This window comes from Myxocyprinus asiaticus, chromosome 30 (assembly GCF_019703515.2).
Source record: "Myxocyprinus asiaticus isolate MX2 ecotype Aquarium Trade chromosome 30, UBuf_Myxa_2, whole genome shotgun sequence".
NCBI lineage: Eukaryota > Metazoa > Chordata > Actinopteri > Cypriniformes > Catostomidae > Myxocyprinus > Myxocyprinus asiaticus.
In genome coordinates this window covers 33,598,003-33,617,780 of record NC_059373.1, presented here as the reverse complement: position 1 = coordinate 33,617,780, position 19,778 = coordinate 33,598,003, and the positions used below count along the sequence as shown (strand labels likewise).

General features: G+C 40.0%; 1 protein-coding gene across 3 annotated transcripts in view; it reads left to right on the top strand.

The window, feature by feature from the left end:
- The window catches only part of LOC127420911 (atrial natriuretic peptide receptor 1-like), a 181,197-nt gene that overhangs the window by 1,130 nt on the left and 160,289 nt on the right, over nucleotides 1–19,778 (top strand). For 2 of the 3 annotated variants that reach the window (XM_051663519.1, XM_051663518.1), the window contains exon 2: nucleotides 4,492–5,256. In XM_051663519.1, coding sequence (XP_051519479.1) covers nucleotides 4,521–5,256 — 736 coding nt within the window. In that variant the 5' untranslated portion in view covers nucleotides 4,492–4,520. Of the gene's footprint in view, nucleotides 1–214; nucleotides 280–4,491; nucleotides 5,257–19,778 lie in introns of those variants that run through there. The other variant, XM_051663520.1, reaches the window with a different exon arrangement.

The following is a 19,778-nucleotide window of genomic DNA, read 5'->3' as shown; positions in this document are numbered from 1 at the left end:
TCGCCCACAGTTCACGCCGAACGCGTAATTTTTGTCCCTTAGCGCTGTTTTCAATTGTTTTCTTGTGTCAGCCGCGTCCAACTGTTTTTTTTTTTTTTATTTATTTTTTTTAGCTTCTCACGCTGGAGCGCCGCGTTTTTAGACGCTTGTCAGTTAAAAACGTCATCTTGTAAAAACGCATGTCTCGAGACACCAGCGAAACCACAGTTAGGGGCGCCATGAACAGTTAAAAAGGGAGTATGCAAGACACGCACGATTATGGGCATCCAATCCTTTCAGGTAAGGGATTTTGTCTTTTGACATATGTACTTTTATAAGCAAATAAAATAATTAATATTTGTAGCGAAATAAAGATTCACTGCTATTAAAAAAAAGTATACAACAATATTTTAAAACTTTATATTGTGTTTTATTTATTTATTTATTTATTTATTTATTTATTTGTGATGGAAACAGCGCTATATTATTGTTACGTAATTCGCAACTTTTTATTTTAAAACAAATATTCCTTGAATCAAACAATAAATTAATTAAAAACAGCATACTAACGAATATTATAGCCTACGTTTATAAATGAACGAGGTTTCTTCTTGGCAAAATCACTATAATATCTCTGAAATGAGAGGACTGCCAGGTTGTTCATTCTGTCAGTCTTTACAGTGCATCCGGAAAGTATTCACAGCGCTTCACTTTTTCCACATTTTGTTATGTTACAGCCTTATTCCAAAATGGATTAAATTCATTATTTTCCTCAAAATTCTACAAACAATACCCCATAATGACAACGTGAAAGAAGTTTGTTTGAAATCTTTGCAAATTTATTAAAAATAAAAAATGAAAAAAATCACATGTACATAAGTATTCACAGCCTTTGCCATGACACTCAAAATTGAGCTCAGTTGCATCCTGTTTCCACTGATCATCCTTGAGATGTTTCTACAACTTGATTGGAGTCCATCTGTGGTAAATTCAGTTGATTGGACATGATTTGGAAAGGCACACACCTGTCTATATAAGGTCCCACAGTTAACAGTGCATGTCAGAGCACAAACCAAGCCATGAAGTCCAAGGAATTGTCTGTAGACCTCCGAGACAGGATTGTATCGAGGCACAGATCTGGGGAAGGGTACAGAAAAATTTCTGCAGCATTGAGGGTCCCAATGAGCACAGTGGCCTCCATCATCCGTAAATGGAAGAAGTTTGGAACCACCAGGACTCTTCCTAGAGCTGGCCGCCCGGCCAAACTGAGCGATCGGGGGAGAAGGGCCTTAGTCAGGGAGGTGACCAAGAACCCGATGGTCACTCTGACAGAGCTCCAGCGTTTCTCTGTGGAGAGAGGAGAAACTTCCAGAAGAACAACTATCTCTGCAGCACTCCACCAATCAGGCCTGTATGGTAGAGTGGCCAGATGGAAGCCACTCCTCAGTAAAAGGCACATGACAGCCCGCCTGGAGTTTGCCAAAAGGCACCTGAAGGACTCTCAGACCATGAGAAACAAAGATTGAACTCTTTGGCCTGAATGGCAAGCGTCATGCCTGGAGGAAACCAGGCACCGCTCATCATCTGGCCAATACCATCCCTACAGTGAAGCATGGTGGTGGCAGCATCATGCTGTGGGGATGTTTTTCAGCGGCAGGAACTGGGAGACTAGTCAGGATCGAGGGAAAGATGAATGCAGCAATGTACAGAGACATCCTTGATGAAAACCTGCTCCAGAGCGCTCTGGATCTCAGACTGGGGCGAAGGTTCATCTTCCAACAGGACAACGACCCTAAGCACACAGCCAAGATAACAAAGGAGTGGCTACGGGACAACTCTGTGAATGTCCTTGAGTGGCCCAGCCAGAGCCCAGACTTGAACCCAATTGAACATCTCTGGAGAGATCTGAAAATGGCTGTGCACCGACGCTCCCCATCCAACCTGATGGAGCTTGAGAGGTCCTGCAAAGAAGAATGGGAGCAACTGCCCAAAAATAGGTGTGCCAAGCTTGTAGCATCATAATCAAAAAGACTTGAGGCTGTAATTGGTGCCAAAGGTGCTTCAACAAAGTATTGAGCAAAGGCTGTGAATACTTATGTACATGTGATTAATTTTTTTTTTTTTTTTTCCCATTTTTTTTATTTTTAATAAATTTGCAAAGATTTCAAACAAACTTCTTTCACGTTGTCATTATGGGTTATTGTTTGTAGAATTGAGGAAAATAATGAATTTAATCCATTTTGGAATAAGGCTGTAACATAACAAAATGTGGAAAAAGTGAAGCGCTGTGAATACTTTCCGGATGCACTTTAGGTAGTTTTTGCAAGTCTCACTGGCTAACTGACATTTACGCTTGGTCCAAAATTTATTTGAAATATTATTAAACAAATCATACTATTTATTATAGTTGATTTGTTGTAATAAAATAATAATAATATATATATATATATATATATACAGTACTGTGCAAAAGTTTTAGGCACTTGGGAAAAATGTTGCAGTGAGGATGTCTTCAAAAATAATGCCATAAATAGTTTACATGTATCACTTAATGTCATACAAAATCCAGTAAACATAAAAAAGCTAAATCAATATTTGGTGTGACCACTTTTGCCATTCAAACAGCCCCAATTCTCCTAGGTACACCTGGACACAGTTTTTCTTGGTTGTTGGCAGATAGGATGTTACAAGGTTCTTGGAGAATTCGCCACAGTTCTTCTATCTGTTTATATATATACCAGTCTGGCCATTCTCCGTTGATCTCTCTCATCAACAAGGTATTTCCGTCCACAGAACTGCTGCTCACTGGATATTTTTTGTTTTTGACATCATTCGGAGTACATTCTAGAGACTGTTGTGTGTGAAAATCCCAGGAGATCAGCAGTTACAGAAATAATCAAAGCAGCCCATCTGGCACCAACAATCATGCCACGGTCCAAATCACTGAGATCACATTTCTTCCCCATTCTGATGGTTGATGTGAACATTAACTGAATTAACATGATTTTATGCACTGCACTGCTGCCACACGATTGGTTGGTTAGATAATCGCATGGATAATTGCGAATAATGATGCAAGATGGGCTGGTTTGAGTATTTCTGTAACTGCTGATCTCCTGGGATTTTCACACACAACAGTCTCTAGAATTTACTCAGAATGGTGCCAAAAACAAAAAACATCCTGTGAGTGGCAGTTCTGCGGATGAAAACACCTTGTTGATGAGAGATATCAACAGAGAATGGCCAGACTGGTTTGAACTGACAAAGTCTATGGTAACTCAGATAACCACTCTGAATATAATCTCAGAATGCTAATCTGAGATGCGAGTTGGCGCTATTTTGGCGGCATGAGGGGGACTTACACAATATTAGGCAGGTGGTTTTAATGTTGTGGCTGATCGTTGTATGCATGTTTGCAGGATATGCAGAATGCAGAATAACAATAATGGTTAACTTTATCTGCGGCTGTTAGATCTAGAGTTCTGCCAATTCTAAATCAGACACAGGGGCGGGAGCTTCAGACCGCCAGCAAAGATATATAGAGAGCCCCAATCCTAACCCTTTCCCTTTGTAACCAGTTCTGCTCAACCTGCTTCAAGCAGGATTTGAACTGGCACCTCTGGAATGAAAGGGGGTTGCGCTAACGAGGAGGCTAAAGGCTACATTCCCTAGTGTCAGTGCGCCTCTTGAGGCCAGGGGAGTGAGGTTTACACACACTGCACAGCTTTCACATACCTGCTGGCTCCCGTTACACTTAACCCTATCCGTGTGTGGAGTGACACCCCTTTTTGGAGTTGCCGTAACTCCCTTTTGGATATATCCGCCCCAATTTGGAGTTCTCAGGCCTGCAACTGTACCTACTTGCATATGCCGTGCATACCCTGCACCTCCCATAACGGTGCTCCTGTCTACAGGCAAGACAAGAACGTGTTTGGTCTGAACGTCTTCTAATTATTTAAACTTATATGCAATGTATTAGCTTAAATATTGAAAAGTAGACCTTTACATATACCCAATTCACAGTCTTTATCTTGCTTGTTCAATAGAGTCTGTTTCCTTTTCAATTTCTTAATTGAGGCAATTATTAGTTTCCATATTTCTGTGGCTTATTAAAATATTTAGTGTTTTTAACACCGTTGTATAATGTTTCAACATTTTGGAAATATCAAATGTTGTTAGATTAGGAAAACCATGCATTGTCATGTTTTGGCTCAGACAGAATCTGTGGATTTTGTTTTGTTTTTTCATCAAAATGTACTGATTTTGGGGCACAAATATATGTAATTCTGCAGAATGTATTAAAGCTGGTAAAATGTGTTGAATAAAGCTTATTGTACAAAACTATTATTTGTAGCTGAAAGTGTAATCAAAAACAATTAATAAACAAATATGGAAGTGTTAGGGGTTGTAGAACGTGTAGTGTAGAACATCTGTGTGGGCTTTGTCATGGTTAAGAGAATTAAGCTGACATTCATGGTATCAAAATGTGTTTCTCTCTCTTAATGTTTCCAGAGTCTTAGTCCTTCCCATCAGTTTTGAGAATGAAAGCGTTCCAGATGGGGCCGTTGAGGCTCACTCTTCTAGTTCTGCTGAGTGGTGTGTCCTTTGGAGTGGTTGACCCTAAGAAGCAACCTCAGTCTCTCAGTCCCCATCCGCCTCAACAGAACATCACCCTGGCTGTCATCCTACCTTTACAGAACACGGTGTACCCCTGGGCTTGGCCACGGGTGGGCCCTGCCTTGCTTTGGGCTCTGGATAAGGTGAACTCTGACCCCAACCTTCTGCCCGGCTACCATCTACAAGTGGTCTTTAACAGCAGCGAGGACAAGAAAGGAGTTTGCTCAGATTCAGTAGCTCCTCTCATGGCCGTGGACCTTAAGTTCTCATGTAATCCCTGGGCTTTCTTTGGACCCGGTTGTGACTACGCGTCCTCACCTGTGGCCCGTTTCACCACGCACTGGGAGGTTCCGATGATCACTGCCGGGGCGAGGGCGCTGGGCTTCAATCTGTACTCCTCCATCACCAACATCGGCCCCACGCACAAGAAACTGGGCGAGTTTGTGGTGAGGATGCACCGGCATTTCGGCTGGCACAAACATGCCATGCTCATGTTTAGTGATAATAAGACTGACGACCGGCCGTGCTACTTTGCCGCGGAGGGGCCATACACAGGGTTGCGCAATGACAACATCACGGTGGATGACTTGGTGTTTAATGAGGACGATGAACCGGTCCAGTATGGAGTACTTATTCAGGACATCAGCCAGAAAGCCCGCGGTAAGTGTGAATGTCAGATTTGTCAGATTACCCCTTGAAAAATCTCGTTCTCATTTTTTAATGACATTGTGATTGGTGACATGGATTGGTGAGGAACTCACTGTTGTTTTTGCTCGAATGTGTTTCCTAATGTCGTTTAGCATATCCCGTTAAAAAATCAAGTACATTTTATTTAATTCAGTAAAAATATCCTTCTCTTTTTCTCATAAAGTTCATGTGCTCTCAAAATACAGTGCGTTCCAAAAGTTAAAATGTAACCAGTGAAAATGCTTCAATTTAGCATTTTTCTATTATTATTAGGGGCCAAGCACCGAAGGTGCTGTGGCACCTATTGTTTTCGTTTGTTTTCTTATTATTATTCTGCTGCTTCTTCCCCAATGGAAGTCTATGGCAGCCCTATGAACGCTACATAGGAAAATTATGAAATTTGGCACACTGATAGAGGTTGTTATGAATAGACCCACACTGATAGAGGTTGTTATGAATAGAACTGCACACAAAATTTGGGGTCTCTAGGACACATTCCATAGCGCCAACACCAGTTCAAAAAAGTAACTTTTCTTTTGCGTGTATCTTTTAAACCTTTTGGCCTACAAACAAAATTATTATTTTTTTGCATCTGATTACTCTCCTCCTGATGATTCAAACGGACCCCTTACATTAAAACCCCACCCATTACAGTGGCCGCCATCTTGGATTATGACGTTTACAGTTTAAACTTTTCACAGCCTTCAAACTTGGTCTGATTTTCCCAAACAATTACTCAAAATAATCTCCAGACCAAGCCACACAGAAATGATAGTACAGAATTTAGATTTTTGCTTTTGTTTTTATGGCATCGCAAAGTTAACGAGGTTTATGTGAAAATGGATTTGAGGCTGTATCTCTGCAATGGTTTGTCGTATTGAAATGAAACTCGGTATGCTTCATCAGGACCATGATCTGAGGGAATATGCATAGTTTGGAGACAGCGCCACATATGGGTCAAAAATTTTGCTCCTAACTTTTGAACCGTATGTCCAAAAATCATGAGGTTGGTGTCTATGGATTCTGTGGGACATAAGGATTTCAACATATTTTCCCATTTTTCCATATACTGTCCCTCCGCCAAAAATTATTTCTATAAAATTCTATATATCTTTTACAAGCATTGTCAAATTTAAAAGAAAATTGGAATGCATCATCTACATCATGTCCTAAGGATAACTGAGAAGTTTGGAGACAGCGCCACCTATAGTTCAAAAGATAACCTACATTTGTGTGCTGACTCAAAAGTCTATGTTTTACCTGCGCTGTGTCAACTGAATGGTGCAATGGGTTAAGCAGTAGTATATGTATTTTAAAAGGTCATGGGTTCAAGTCCCACCTCTGCAAGTCATGCTGTGTAAAGTTCTGTTTTTCTGGTGATTTTTGTGTTTTGCTTACTGAATGGTTGCTGGCTTTTCCACAATCAAATTCTAAAATTGATCTCTGTTAAAAAGTAACGTGAATACAAAGTTGATCATGGTTGATTATGGTATGTCCCTTTGATGAAAGTCTGTGTTGTGGTAGTTTGGTGCAGTGGATGGCATACTGGTTTGTAGAAAGGAAATGCATAGGTTTGAAACTATTAAAAAATTCTGAGGTGTATGGTGTTCATTTAAATCATAAAGAGGAGAGTGTGTGTGTATATATATATATATATATCTTGAATGCATTGTCAGATTTAAAAGAAAACGTTCATGCATCTTTGACATCATGTCCTAAAGCAGTTTGGAGTCAGCACCACCTATAGTTCAAAAGATAACCTTCACTTGTGTGCTGACTCTAAACACTGGATGTCTCTTTGCTATGGTTGCACCATGGCAGTCAAGTGGCTCTGTGTGTTCAACACTTGACTATAGTTCTAAAGGTTATGGGTTTGATCTCTGCCTCTGCAGGTCATGCCAAAGAAATGTATATAGTTCTGCAGATTTTTGTATTTTGCTTACTGGGTTGCTTGTGTTTTCCACAATAAAATTCTGATTTTGATCTCTGTTGATGATTTCAACGATACTTAATTTTCCCATATCAAACATACTGTCTCTTCACCATATTGAAATTTATTACAAAATGATATATCTTTTAAATACATTGTTGGATTTCAAAGAAAATTGCATCATCGACATCATGTCCTGATTATACTTGAATAGTTTGGAGACTGTGCCACCTATAGTTCAAAAGATAACCTACACTTGTGTGCTGACTAAGGAATCTCTTTGCCACTTAACAAGCAAATATCAACTGAGTGGTGCAGTGTGTTATAACACTGATATATAGTTTGAATAGTTGTGGGTTCAAATCCCCTGTGGACCAGTGTTAGAGTTGCTGTTATGTTTTACTGAATAGTTGCAGGGCTTGTCACAGCTCATTTCTGCTTGCAAGTATACTTCTTTATCTTAGTATTGTTCTTCTGATTTATAGGGGAGTGATACATTTTGAAAGGATTGAGAAGTTTGGAGACATCATCATCTGTAGTTGAAAAGAACATGGTCTGTTTAGAATGGTTATCATGCAACATGCTATTATAGCGTAGCATGCTAATTGGTTAACATGCTAACTGTAAGGTTTTCTGTCTTAACAGGCTATTTTATCACAATGCGATCCATAGGCAACATTAGCTTAGTATGCTAATCGGTTAGCATGCTAATTGGTTAGCTTGCTAATTGGTTAGCTTGCTAACCAGCACATTTGTAAGGCTATTTGATAACAATGCTATCTGTAGTCAACATTACCTTAGCATGCTAATAAGCTAGCATGCTAATCAGTTGGCATGGTAACAAACACATTTGTTTGCTCGCTTTAAACTTGTCAAGTCTCTTTGGTATTAGTTAGGTATTTCAACTGAATGGCCAAATTGTTAAAAGTGTGGAGTGGTGGTGGCATAGTGGGTTAAAGCACAAAATTTGTAAGCAGAAGTTTGTTGGATTGATCTTCACAACCACCACCATTGTTTCCTTGAGCAAAGAACTTATCTCCAGGTTGTTCTGGGGGGATTGTCCCAGTAAAAGTGCATTGTAATTTGCTTTAGAAAAATGCAAAGTGTAAATGTAAAACGTTGGACCATTGTTCAAAAGGAGTTTATTCTTGCTAAGGATGTTTTTTTAAATTTATACTTCTGTTGACCTCTGAGTCTTCATGTTGTGCTTACCACTACATAAGCTGTAGTTCCTATATATTCCTATATAACTAAAATTCCTGCTTGAATTCAAAACCAATATATATATATATATATATATATATAAATAAGTTTGTACTTGTGGCTTGGAATGTGCATTTTGGTGTGTAAACTGTTTGGCCTTGTGATTAAAGCATTGAACTTTGGTTCAAAAGGTTTAGGTTTGATTCCTGTTGAGGAAAGTTGTAAAAAGTCTTGATGTTGTGCTTATTACTATGTATGCTGTACTCCATTGCAGAATTCTTGCTTCAGTTCAAAATTGTTTTGCCATAACAAGACTTTCTAAGCTATCTTTTCATACTTTTAGCTTGGAAATTTTCTTTGGCATAGATTAGATGTAAGTGTGGGTAGAGCATATGTCCCATTGGTAGCTTTTCTTCTGTAGTATAGCGGACTATCAGTTGGTTTGTCAAACTGAAAGTCACAGGTTCAAACCCATCCTTGGGCGACTTGAAATGTTGTTTTTTTTCCTTTGTGATTTGATCTCTATGTGTTCTTTGGGTTGTGCTTAGTTTTGTGCAGAGGTTGCCATGTGGGTGCTTGGGCCCGCAATGGCTGCTTGTAGCTATATTTATTATTATTATTTTAAATTATATTATCAGCATTACAATTTGAGAAAAAAAAGTTTACAAATTTGCTTATTTCAGTGTCACAAATTTGCTTATTTGATCAATGATCTACAAATAATGCAACATCTTAAATATATCTTCTTAATTTTGTCATAACATTTTGTTGTTTAAAATTTTTCAAAATCCCAAACTTTATTTCTGTTTATATAAATAAAAAATAATAAGAGTACAAAATAAATAATTAAATACTAAATAGGTAAATAAATAAAAGTACAAAGTTGCTGTTTCATAGATAACATTTTTGTGTTAGAGCTTATTAGAGATGTCAATTTTTAATCAAATTAATTACATAAAGTGCCAATTAACTAATCAGATTAATCACATATATTAATATTTAATGAGAAAGGCCCCCAAATAAAGATAATTTAGTATATAATAATTAAAACAATTATAAATATATAACAAATAATATAGTTAGATACATAAGTGTATTGTATTGTGGCAGCAGAGAATTAAACCATTTAAAAAATACAGAAAGTTTTTTTATTTCCAAATAAATTATTTCCATATTTTTAATGGTTGCTTTATGTACACATGCGTCAGATGAATGCTTTTGGAATGTCTCATTTTGGTTGCATCGTGTCTCACTAGTTTTCAACATCTCTAGTCAGAAGCACTGTGTATTTAAGATGCTGTGTTATGTTAAGCATAGTTGTGAAATTTTAAAAATGTGTTTCGTGGACTATGCATTTTGTTGTGCTCAGTCCAGCTGTCTTTGCTGTCTGCTCTTGTTGGTTTGATGAGGCACATTGCCTGAACAGCTGGACTCGTGCTGATTGCCCCCTACTCCCACAAATTAGCAAAAACATCAAGGTGATACATCAAGCTTGAATTGCTCCAATGGTAAGAACCTTCTTTGTTACGAAATTTACTTATGTGTTGGAACATGATTAATTGTGTTCATTTTTTAATATGTTATTTTTTATATAATTAATTGCACTAAATAAACACGTTAAATTGACAGTCCTACTTATTAGTTGTTCCGATTTAGCTCACTCAGTTCAGTGTCCATATCCCTAACAGACATGTTAATGCAAAGCAGACTTGTACCCTGCACTTTCTTGTTTTTGTTTTTTTATTATTATCTTGCATGTATTGTAGATTTCACTGGTTGAACAATATGTACATCATCCGATACTAGCATCACATTCTTAAATTAAAAAAAAATAAAAAAAGGATTATAACACTCAACTGCTAATATAAATATGGACAGAAATTTGACTGGCAGCCAGATTTATAACTATAAAGACTTATTATGTGCAAATTTATTACTCAGAGGTTTGTCTCTGAGCTGCTACAGGACCTCAAAGGTGAGGAAACAGAACTCTCCTGAGCTCATCTGTGCCTTTGGCAGAAAAATGAGTTCATTGAAGCACAGCTCTGGAAACAATTAACTCAGAAGAGACTCAAGAGCACTCTACCTCATCCCTGTGCCCCTATTTCCAGGGTCTGAAAAAAAACAGTTGAACATTTCATAAAAGATTGTACAGGTAATAAAATCCCGAGGATATGAAAATTGAAGAGAGACAAAGAGAGAGGGGGAGAAGAGAGAATTGATGGCAGGGGTATGAATACAAAAGGAATAATAATTTACTGAAAATTGCTGTCTCACTGTTGGGTCCACATACCAAGGAAAAGAGATGTAAGAGTTAGATTGGCTTATTGAGAACCGGTCCCCCCACCCCCCCCCCCAAAAAAATACAGAATAGAATGATTTTTGTGACCAGATATGGGCCTCGAATGTGCATTCTTCTGCAATGCAGATGGAACACTCCACTGAAATGCACCAACAGTGTTTCCTCAGGGCCACCCACAAGGCGGGGGGGGGGTTGGGCAGCTGGGCAGCTTTCAGGGGCCCACCCACTGAGGGGGGCCCAAGAGAGATAGATCAACACCCCCGATCGTGTGCACGCGCATTGCCCACAACACTCTTGTGATCTAGCTCTTTTTAGTGAATAAAAAACATACAGCGCGACAAGTGTAGTCCAATTCCTGTATAAATGACTCTTATGAGCCAGTTCTTTTCAGTGAATCAAAAACATACAGCATGACCATTGTCCATTTACTGAATGAATGACTCTTATGAGCCGGTTCTTTTTTTAGTGAAATTTAAAAATGCAGCGGGACCAGGGTGGTCAGATTCCCCAACGAATGACTCTTATGAGCTGGTTCTTTTTAGTTAATCAAAAACATACAGCATGATCAGTGTGGTACAATTCCCAAATGAATGACTCTTATGAGCTAGTTCTTTTTAGTGAATCAAAACATACATTACCTCAAGTGAGGTCAGATTCACGAACAAATGACTCTTATGAGCTGGTTCTTTTTAGTTAATCAAAAACATACCAGTCTTGACTAGTGTTGTCCAATTCCCAAATGTATGACTCTTATCAGCCAGTTCTTGTAGTGAAATTTAAAAACATACAGCTTGATCAGGGTGGTCAGATTCCCCAACGAATAACTCTTATGAGCTGATTCTTTTTAGTTAATCAAAAACATACAGCACGACCAGGGTGGTCAGATTCCTGAATGAATGACTTGCGCTTCTTTTAAGTGAATCAAAAAAGACATATGAATCAGTCAGAACTGTCACTGAATTAATCAGACTCGCTTAGTGAACTGCAAGTCATTAATTTCATTATGTCTGACTCGAAATGAACCAAGAACTCTTACTGAGTTTCGTTATTCTGCTTAACGCTCGTTTCGAATTTGGACGCTCAACTTGAATGTGTAGTTTTTACTGAACGGTTGTTAATATGACATGTGTAGTTAAAGATGCACATTATGAGTTTTGTTGTAATTAGTATTTTCTTTTTCTTTTATTTTCTGGTATTTTTTTAAAAATAGTTTAGACCAATTATTGGATTTATGCCACCTTGGTGCCACATTGAAAGGTCTTTGTAAACACTATGAAGGTAAAATAGTGCCTAAATGATTTGCAAGCGCAGTGTAAGATTTGTAAAAGCGTAAATCAAATCGCAAGAGTAAAAATAAATTGCATGCGCACAGAAGGTTTTGTAAAGGTGTAAATCAAGTTGCAAGCGTAAGCAAAAAATATTAGCAATACTTTAATGCTTTATTAAGTGTAATTCATGTGTTGTGAATTTGCAGTTTCATATTAACATATTAAAGTAAATGTGGTCTGTATTCTTCTGACTTAATTTTTCTGCGCTTACACTTTTGGCACCTAAACATGGCCAAAAACATTGCAAACAATCAGCGGTATGCAAACAAAGAAAGGGTTTAATGAACAGCAAAACGGATTGACCGCGTAGAATCAGTCTGTATGTGTAAAAGAAACTACTGCAAATGTGTAAATGACTTGTATTTGTGACATAAATATTTTCCAGAAATAATCCGATATACACTCTTCTGTCTTCCCTTTTGTTGCGCTCACACTTTTGGCACAAATTTCTTACTGAAAAGAGTTTTGCAAGGGTAAGAGGGAAGGCAGGTCTACCTACTTCTAGTAACCAATCAATTGAGATTTTCTTTGTCCAGTTTAATCTGATCTAATTGGTTTAATAATGTGACAGACAGCTTCTTCCTATGGCTCAGTGTTGTTCCTCTGGATATCTCTCCTCTATTAAATATTAAACTGCAATATGAATACATACACATTCTATTATTGCGAGAGTAAAGTTGTGCCGACACATTTTATTGATATAAATATGGTCAAATGTTTCTTCCTAGTTGCTGTTTATTATTTTAATTATATTTAATTTTAATTATCATTGGCAAGGCATTTTGATGAATAGGTGGAATTAGCTGGTATCATAGAACTCATGCTAGAAAACAATTGAATAAAGCATATAAAACGAAACTCTCTGAACAGATAAATAGAGTTTACTTATATCATTTTCTTTTCTAGAATTAGTTCTATGATACCAGCAAGTTCCATCCATGCACCCATTTGCCATGCCAATAATAATACAAAGTAATTAAAATATAATTAAAATAATGAACAGCAACAAGAAGTAACATTTGAAAACCAGATTGAGAATCATATTTATATAAATAAATGGTGATGGCTCAATTTTACTCTCGCAATAAAAGAATGTGTATATATTCATATTTCAGTTTGATTTTTAAGAGAGGAGAGTGTGGCAGCGGGGGCGTGGTCAAGCATCTCTCCAGAGAGAGAGAAAGCGGTAAGGGCGCTTACTCCTGAGCTAAATTATGTCTAACACCTGTCTCTAATTTCAGTGAGCACGGGGAGAGCAGCATAAATAGAGCCACACCGCAAGTAGAAGAGAGAGAGAGCCTGGGCACCACAGACCCGAATAAGAAGCAAAGAGTTTTGTTATTACAAATGATGAGAGTTTATTTTGTGAAGCGGAGTGTGATTATAGACTAACTTACTGAATAACGCAAAGACTCTGAGACTGCAATTCTGCTGCAGAGAGAAAATAAATCCTTACCTGAACCAGGAAAGCTGCTTCTCGCCTCCTCCTTACACTGGTGCCGTACTTAGTTTCCCTCAAGGAGAGCTTACGGCTAATGTACAACACCGCGTGCTCCTCCCCCTCCACCACCTGTGAGAGTACGGCCCCCAGCCCCCTGTCTGAAGCATCTGTCTGTAAAACAAAAGGGAGAGAGAAGTCAGGTGAATGTAAAAGCGGCCCCCCGCAAAGTGCAGCTTTAACTTGCGTGAATGCCTGCTGACACTGCTCCGTCCACTCCCTTTTTAGTGCTTCCATCCATCCCAGGTGCTACGCCCGCACTTGCATCGGCGGGCGCCCCCCCTGAGGGGGAGAGCGGCAAGGCATTGGAGTAGGGGAAGGTGTCGCCTCCCACACCCGGGGAACTGGTCTCAGCGGCTGAAGTCCTCCTCGTCTGCGTGGGGCAGGAACGGGACCTGGCGAGAGAGCAGAACAAGAGGAGAGAGGGGAGGGGGAAGAGACAGAGGGAGGAGAGAAAATGTAGGAGGGCTCTTCCGCCCTCGGGATCGCCGCCATGTGGTCCTCCGCAAGCCGGACAGCTTCCTCCAACGACGCCGGGCGGTGGCACTGGACCCACTCCGCCGTCCCTTTTGGCAGTCGATGTGTGAATTGCTCCAGTACCACCTGGTCGATAATTCCATCGACATCGCGGCCCCCCGCTAGCAGCCATCTTCGGCAGGCGTCACGGAGCTGCTGGGCGAAGGCAAACGGGCGGTCGGAGCTCTCCAACTTCAAGCTCCGGAAGAGTTGACGACTTTCCTCCGGAGTGCGACCAACCCGTTGCTAGATGGCTCTCTTTAAATCTCCGTAGGCCAGGAGGCTCGTCGCTGGCAGTTGTTGAGCCGCGAGCTGGGCTTCCCCGGACAATAGTGGGATCAGTCGGGCCACCCATTGGCCGAGTGGCCAGCCCCAGATCTCGGCGGTCCGCTCAAACAAATCCAGGTAGTCCTCGGGGTCGTCTGCCGCCCCCATTTTCTGTAATGCGGGCGGGGGTAACGGCGTGGGAGTGTCCGGGGTCGTGGCTGAGGACGCCTCCTGGCTGATGAGGCTCCGGATCGCCTGCCGGTCCTCGGCTTGAGCATGCAGGAGCTCGACAAACCGGCGATCTTGATCTTGTCGGAGCTCAAGCAGTGTCTGCTGGTGGCTTTGATGTAGGCCAGCGAGGGCTTGGAGGATCTCCGCCAACTGGGAGGACTCTACAGGGCGACTTCCATCCATCTTCAACCCAAACTTCAATTCCCGGGTTTCGGCACCAGTGTAAGGAGGAGGCGAGAAGCAGCTTTCCTGGTTCAGGTAAGGATTTATTTTCTCTCTGCAGCAGAATTGCAGTCTCAGAGTCTTTGCGTTATTCAGTAAGTTAGTCTATAATCACACACCGCTTCACAAAATAAACTCTCATCATTTGTAATAACAAAACTCTTTGCTTCTTATTCAGGTCTGTGGTCCCTAGGCTCTCTCTCTCTTCTACTTGCGGTGTGGCTCTATTTATGCCGCTCTCCCCGTGCTCACTGAAATTAGAGACAGGTGTTAGACATAATTTAGCTCAGGTGTAAGCGCCCTTACCGCTTTCTCTCTCTCCGGAGAGATGCTCGACCACGCCCCCGCTGCCACAGAGAGATACCCAGAGGAACGACACTGAGCCTTATGAAGAAGAAACTGTCTGTCATGTTATTAAACAAATCAGGTCAGAGTAAACTGGTCAAGGAAAACCTAATTTGATAGACCTTTTACACACTCCAGGTTCTGGAATGCAGAAGTAAACATTTGCAGGGTAAACTTTGACAGCAGTGAATGGGAGACCACAGCAATTATTATTTTCACTTACCCATTTGCTCAAAGAGCAAAAGAAAAAGTCCACTGTTACGTTTGAATGACTTTCCAGAAGAAAAAAAAATAGAGAGCGGTGGATTAAGACAGATGGGAGAAGATGCCAAATTTACTGTCACTCTCTCAGCAGATGTAATAGAAACCCCTCGCTGCTGTGGAAGTTCAGGGTATCATAACACAAAGCATAATGTTATAAACGTACACTCAGTATTTAAAAAAAATTATTATATAAAAAAGTTAAGGCAGAAACACGTCATCACATTCTGTGAAAAAGGTCTATTCGCCCTCTATTGGTTATAAGAAGCAGGTAGACCCGCCTTCACCCTTGCACTTGCAAAACTCTTTTCAGTGAGGAATTTGTGCCAAAAGTGTGAGTGCAACAAAAGGGAAGACAGAACAATTTATATCGGATTATTTCTGGAAAATATTTATGCCACTATCACAAGTCATTTACACGTTTGCAGTAGTTTATTTTACACATACAGACTGATTCTATGCGGTCAATCTGTTACGCTGTTCATTACACCCTTTCTTTGCTTGCATATCGCTGATTGCAGGTTTGCAATGTTTTTGGCCATGTTTAGGTGCAAAAAACTGTGCCAAAAGTGTAAGCGCAAGTCAGAAGAATACACACCAAATTTACTTTGAATTAATGCGAAGTTGCAGATTCACAACACATAAATTACACTTATGCAAAGCGTCAAAGTATTGCTAATCATTTTATTCGTATGCTTGCAACTTGATTTACAGCTTTACAAAACGTTCTGTGCGCACGCAAAACAAATTTTGCTTGCAGTTTGATTTACGCTTTCATAAATCTTACCCTGCGTGTGCAAATCATTTAGGGACTAATTTACCTTCATAAAACACACCTCTTTCCGATTTGTTATATTTGCTCTGCTGAAATATGAAATGATCTCATTATCTGGCAACAGACTGCTGATGTTAGTAAATTCAGTAAGAGTCAAGGTCATCTCCTCTTGAGGGAGAGGATAAAAGGCTGACAGCAGGTGGAGACTGATAGATGGAGATGGAGATAAAGAGCTAAGGCCATAGAAAAGATGAGTGCTTTGTATGTCTCTCTGTTAGTCCTCCTCACTCTTTTTCTACAGTTTTATGTTGAAGCTTAGTTGAGGAGCACTCCTGCACCACTAGAGCCCTCCAAACATCCATCAGAGCTGCCCTCATCTGTGTATTTTACAACATAAGCAATTAAACTTTTTAAATTGCTCATGATTTCGCTATAACTTAGAGATGGATGGCTGCATCCCAGTTCATATACTTCTACTCTGCACTTAAAGTATATACACTGATGGATAGTTTCAGTGTAGTAAGAGAGTGCAGCATTATTGTGACACACTGCCCTATCGTTAAGTTTCTTATATTTGAACCACTGACCTCACTGGAGAAAATGGAGCATTATGCAAAATTCATTACAATCTATACATTTCGAAGGTGTGTAGATGCCTCATTCGGCTGCTTTGGATATGTCAACCGCGCAAATCTTGGAACGGTCAACAAGGAGAGCTGTTTGAATGCGAGTCAATGGAGGAGATGCCTCAGTCTACTGCATAAACTGCTTTTGATTTGTGGAAACAGTTCAATCATGTAATTTAATTGACTGCCTGTGCTCATTTTCAGTCGGTTTGCCATCATATATTTATTTGTAGAGGACATTATTTGGAGTTCTCTGCTATGAAAAAGGAATCGGGTAGGAATTATTTACAGTAATAACTGTTGTAAAACTCTGAAAGCATTGTCATATATACAGTATGTTTGTACTTTTTAGAAAACAAAAGTCTGGATAACTTAATGTATAAATTATGAATACTGCACTGTCATTATTTAATATCTGTGTAATACAAGAATATAGATGTACATTTAAATAATACGCTATAAATTGCATTGCGATTATTTATTTTATTAGTTTAATTAATAATTTGGTTTAGTAGTTTAATATCCTAGGCCAGGGTTTACAATATATGGATAGCGCTTACTATGCGTAGTACTATAAAAACATACAATTGGTATTATATAACAAATTCATGATTTAAAGGAATAGTTCATCCAAAAGTGAAAATTATCTTGTTATTCACTTACCCTGATGCCATCCCAGATGTGTATGACTGTCTTTCTTCAGCAGAACACAAATGAAGATTTTTAGAAGAAGATAGAGCTCTGTCAGGTCCTTATAATGCAAGTGCACTTATATTATGCTTCAGTCATCAGACAGTGCGCTGATGATGAACATTATTTATAAGTATTTTACCAGTATTCCTTTTCGAGTCTTTATATCATCTACAATATTGTCCAATGTTAATGGCAATTAAAATCATGTGAAAGTTGTCTGGAAAAGACTCCAGACTTATGTAGACCACATCTGTAAATTTGCTTTCATGTGTTTGCTGATAGCTCTTGACCTTTCAATAATAAGTTGGACGTGCAGATGCATCACAGTCGGTAGGAACAGCTGCTAATGAGACATCTACGTATGTATCTCTATGAGTTCTGGTACCATAGAAACCATGGAAGTAATTGCGTTCACATAATCAATGGTGAGTGTGTTTCAGAGGTTGCATTTTCGTTCTACAATTAAATATTTACTCCACTGACCGGTAGATTAAAATCGAATCAAATCAAATCACTTTATTGTCACACAGCCATATACACAAGTGCAATGGTGTGTGAAATTCTTGGGTGCAGTTCCGATCAGCATAGCAGTCGTGACAGTGATGAGACATATACCAATATACAATAACATCAAATTAACACAACACAATTTAAACATCTGTTATACACATAATTACACTCAACAATATACAAATAATAACATACACTGTACAGTATACAATACGCACTATATAGATACACATTATTCAATAAAAAATGAAAAATAAAAATATATAAAGAAGTATATATATATATAGAATGTACAGTATTGTACTGTATTGACATTCAGGCTGTCGGTTGATAGTCAGTTGTTAAGAGAGAACATATTATAATAATAATAATATAATTTATGACAGTCCGGTGTGAGATATAAGAGTAAGGGTAATAAAGTGCAGTGCTGATGTATTTTGATCGTGGGAGATCAAGAGTTCAAAAGTCTGATTGCTTGGGGGAAGAAGCTATCATGGAGTCGGCTGGTGCGGGTCCTGATGCTGCGATACCGTTTCCTGATGGTAGCAGTGAGAACAGCCCATGGCTCGGGTGGCTGGAGTCTCTGATGATCCTCCGAGCTTTTTTCACACACCGCCTTGTATATATTTCCTGGAGGGAGGGAAGCTCACCTCCGATGATGTGTCTGGCAGTTCGCACCACCCTTTGCAGTGCTTTGCGGTTGTGGGCGGTGCTATTGCCGTACCAGGCAGAGATACAGCCAGTCAGGATGCTCTCCACAGTGCAGGTGTAGAACCGTGTGAGGATGTGGCGGTTCATTCCAAACTTCCTCAGCCGTCTTAGGAAGAAAAGGCGCTGATGAGCCTTCTTCACAACGACTTCAGTGTGGATGGACCATGTGAGTTCCTCAGTGATGTGGACACCCAGGAACTTGAAGCTGCTGACTCTCTCCACTGGTGCTCCATTGATGGTGATGGGACTGTGTTCTTTTCTTCTGAAGTCCACCACAAGCTCCTTTGTCTTACTGACGTTGAGGGAGAGGTTGTGCTCCTGACACCAGTGTGTCAGAGTGTGCACCTCCTCTCTGTAGGCTGTTTCATCATTGTCAGTGATCAGACCTACCACCGTCGTGTCATCAGCAAACTTAATGATGGCATTGGAGCTATGTGTTGCCACACAGTCATGTGTGTACAAGGAATACAGTAGTGGGCTGAGAACACAGCCCTGCGGGGCTCCAGTGATGAGGAGATGTTGCTGCCTATTCTAACCACCCGGCGTCTGCTTGACAGGAAGTCCAGGATCCAGCTGCACAGCGAGCTGTTTAAGCCCAGAGCCCGGAGTTTTTAATCTAGCTTGGAGGGCACTATGGTGTTGAATGCTGAGCTGTAGTCTACAAACAGCATTCTCACATAAGTGTTCCTTTTTTCCAGGTGGGAGAGAGCAGTGTGTATTGTAGATGCAATGGCATCATCAGTGGAGCGGTTGTTGCGGTAAGCAAACTGCAGCGGGTCAAGAGAGAGTGGCAATACAGAGCAGATGTAATCTCTGATTAGTCTCTCAAAACATTTGCTGATGATGGGGGTCAGAGCAACAGGATGCCAGTCATTTAAACAAGTTATTTTGATTGTTTTGGAACAGGCACAATGGTGGATGTTTTAAAGCATGTGGGGACTACAGACAAAGAGAGGGAAAGGTTGAAAATGTCCGTAAAAACACCAGCCAGCTGGTTCGCACACGCTCATGATGACGCGGCCCGGAATGCCGTCTGGGCCCACGGCTTTGCGGATATTCACCCGTCGGAAGGATCGG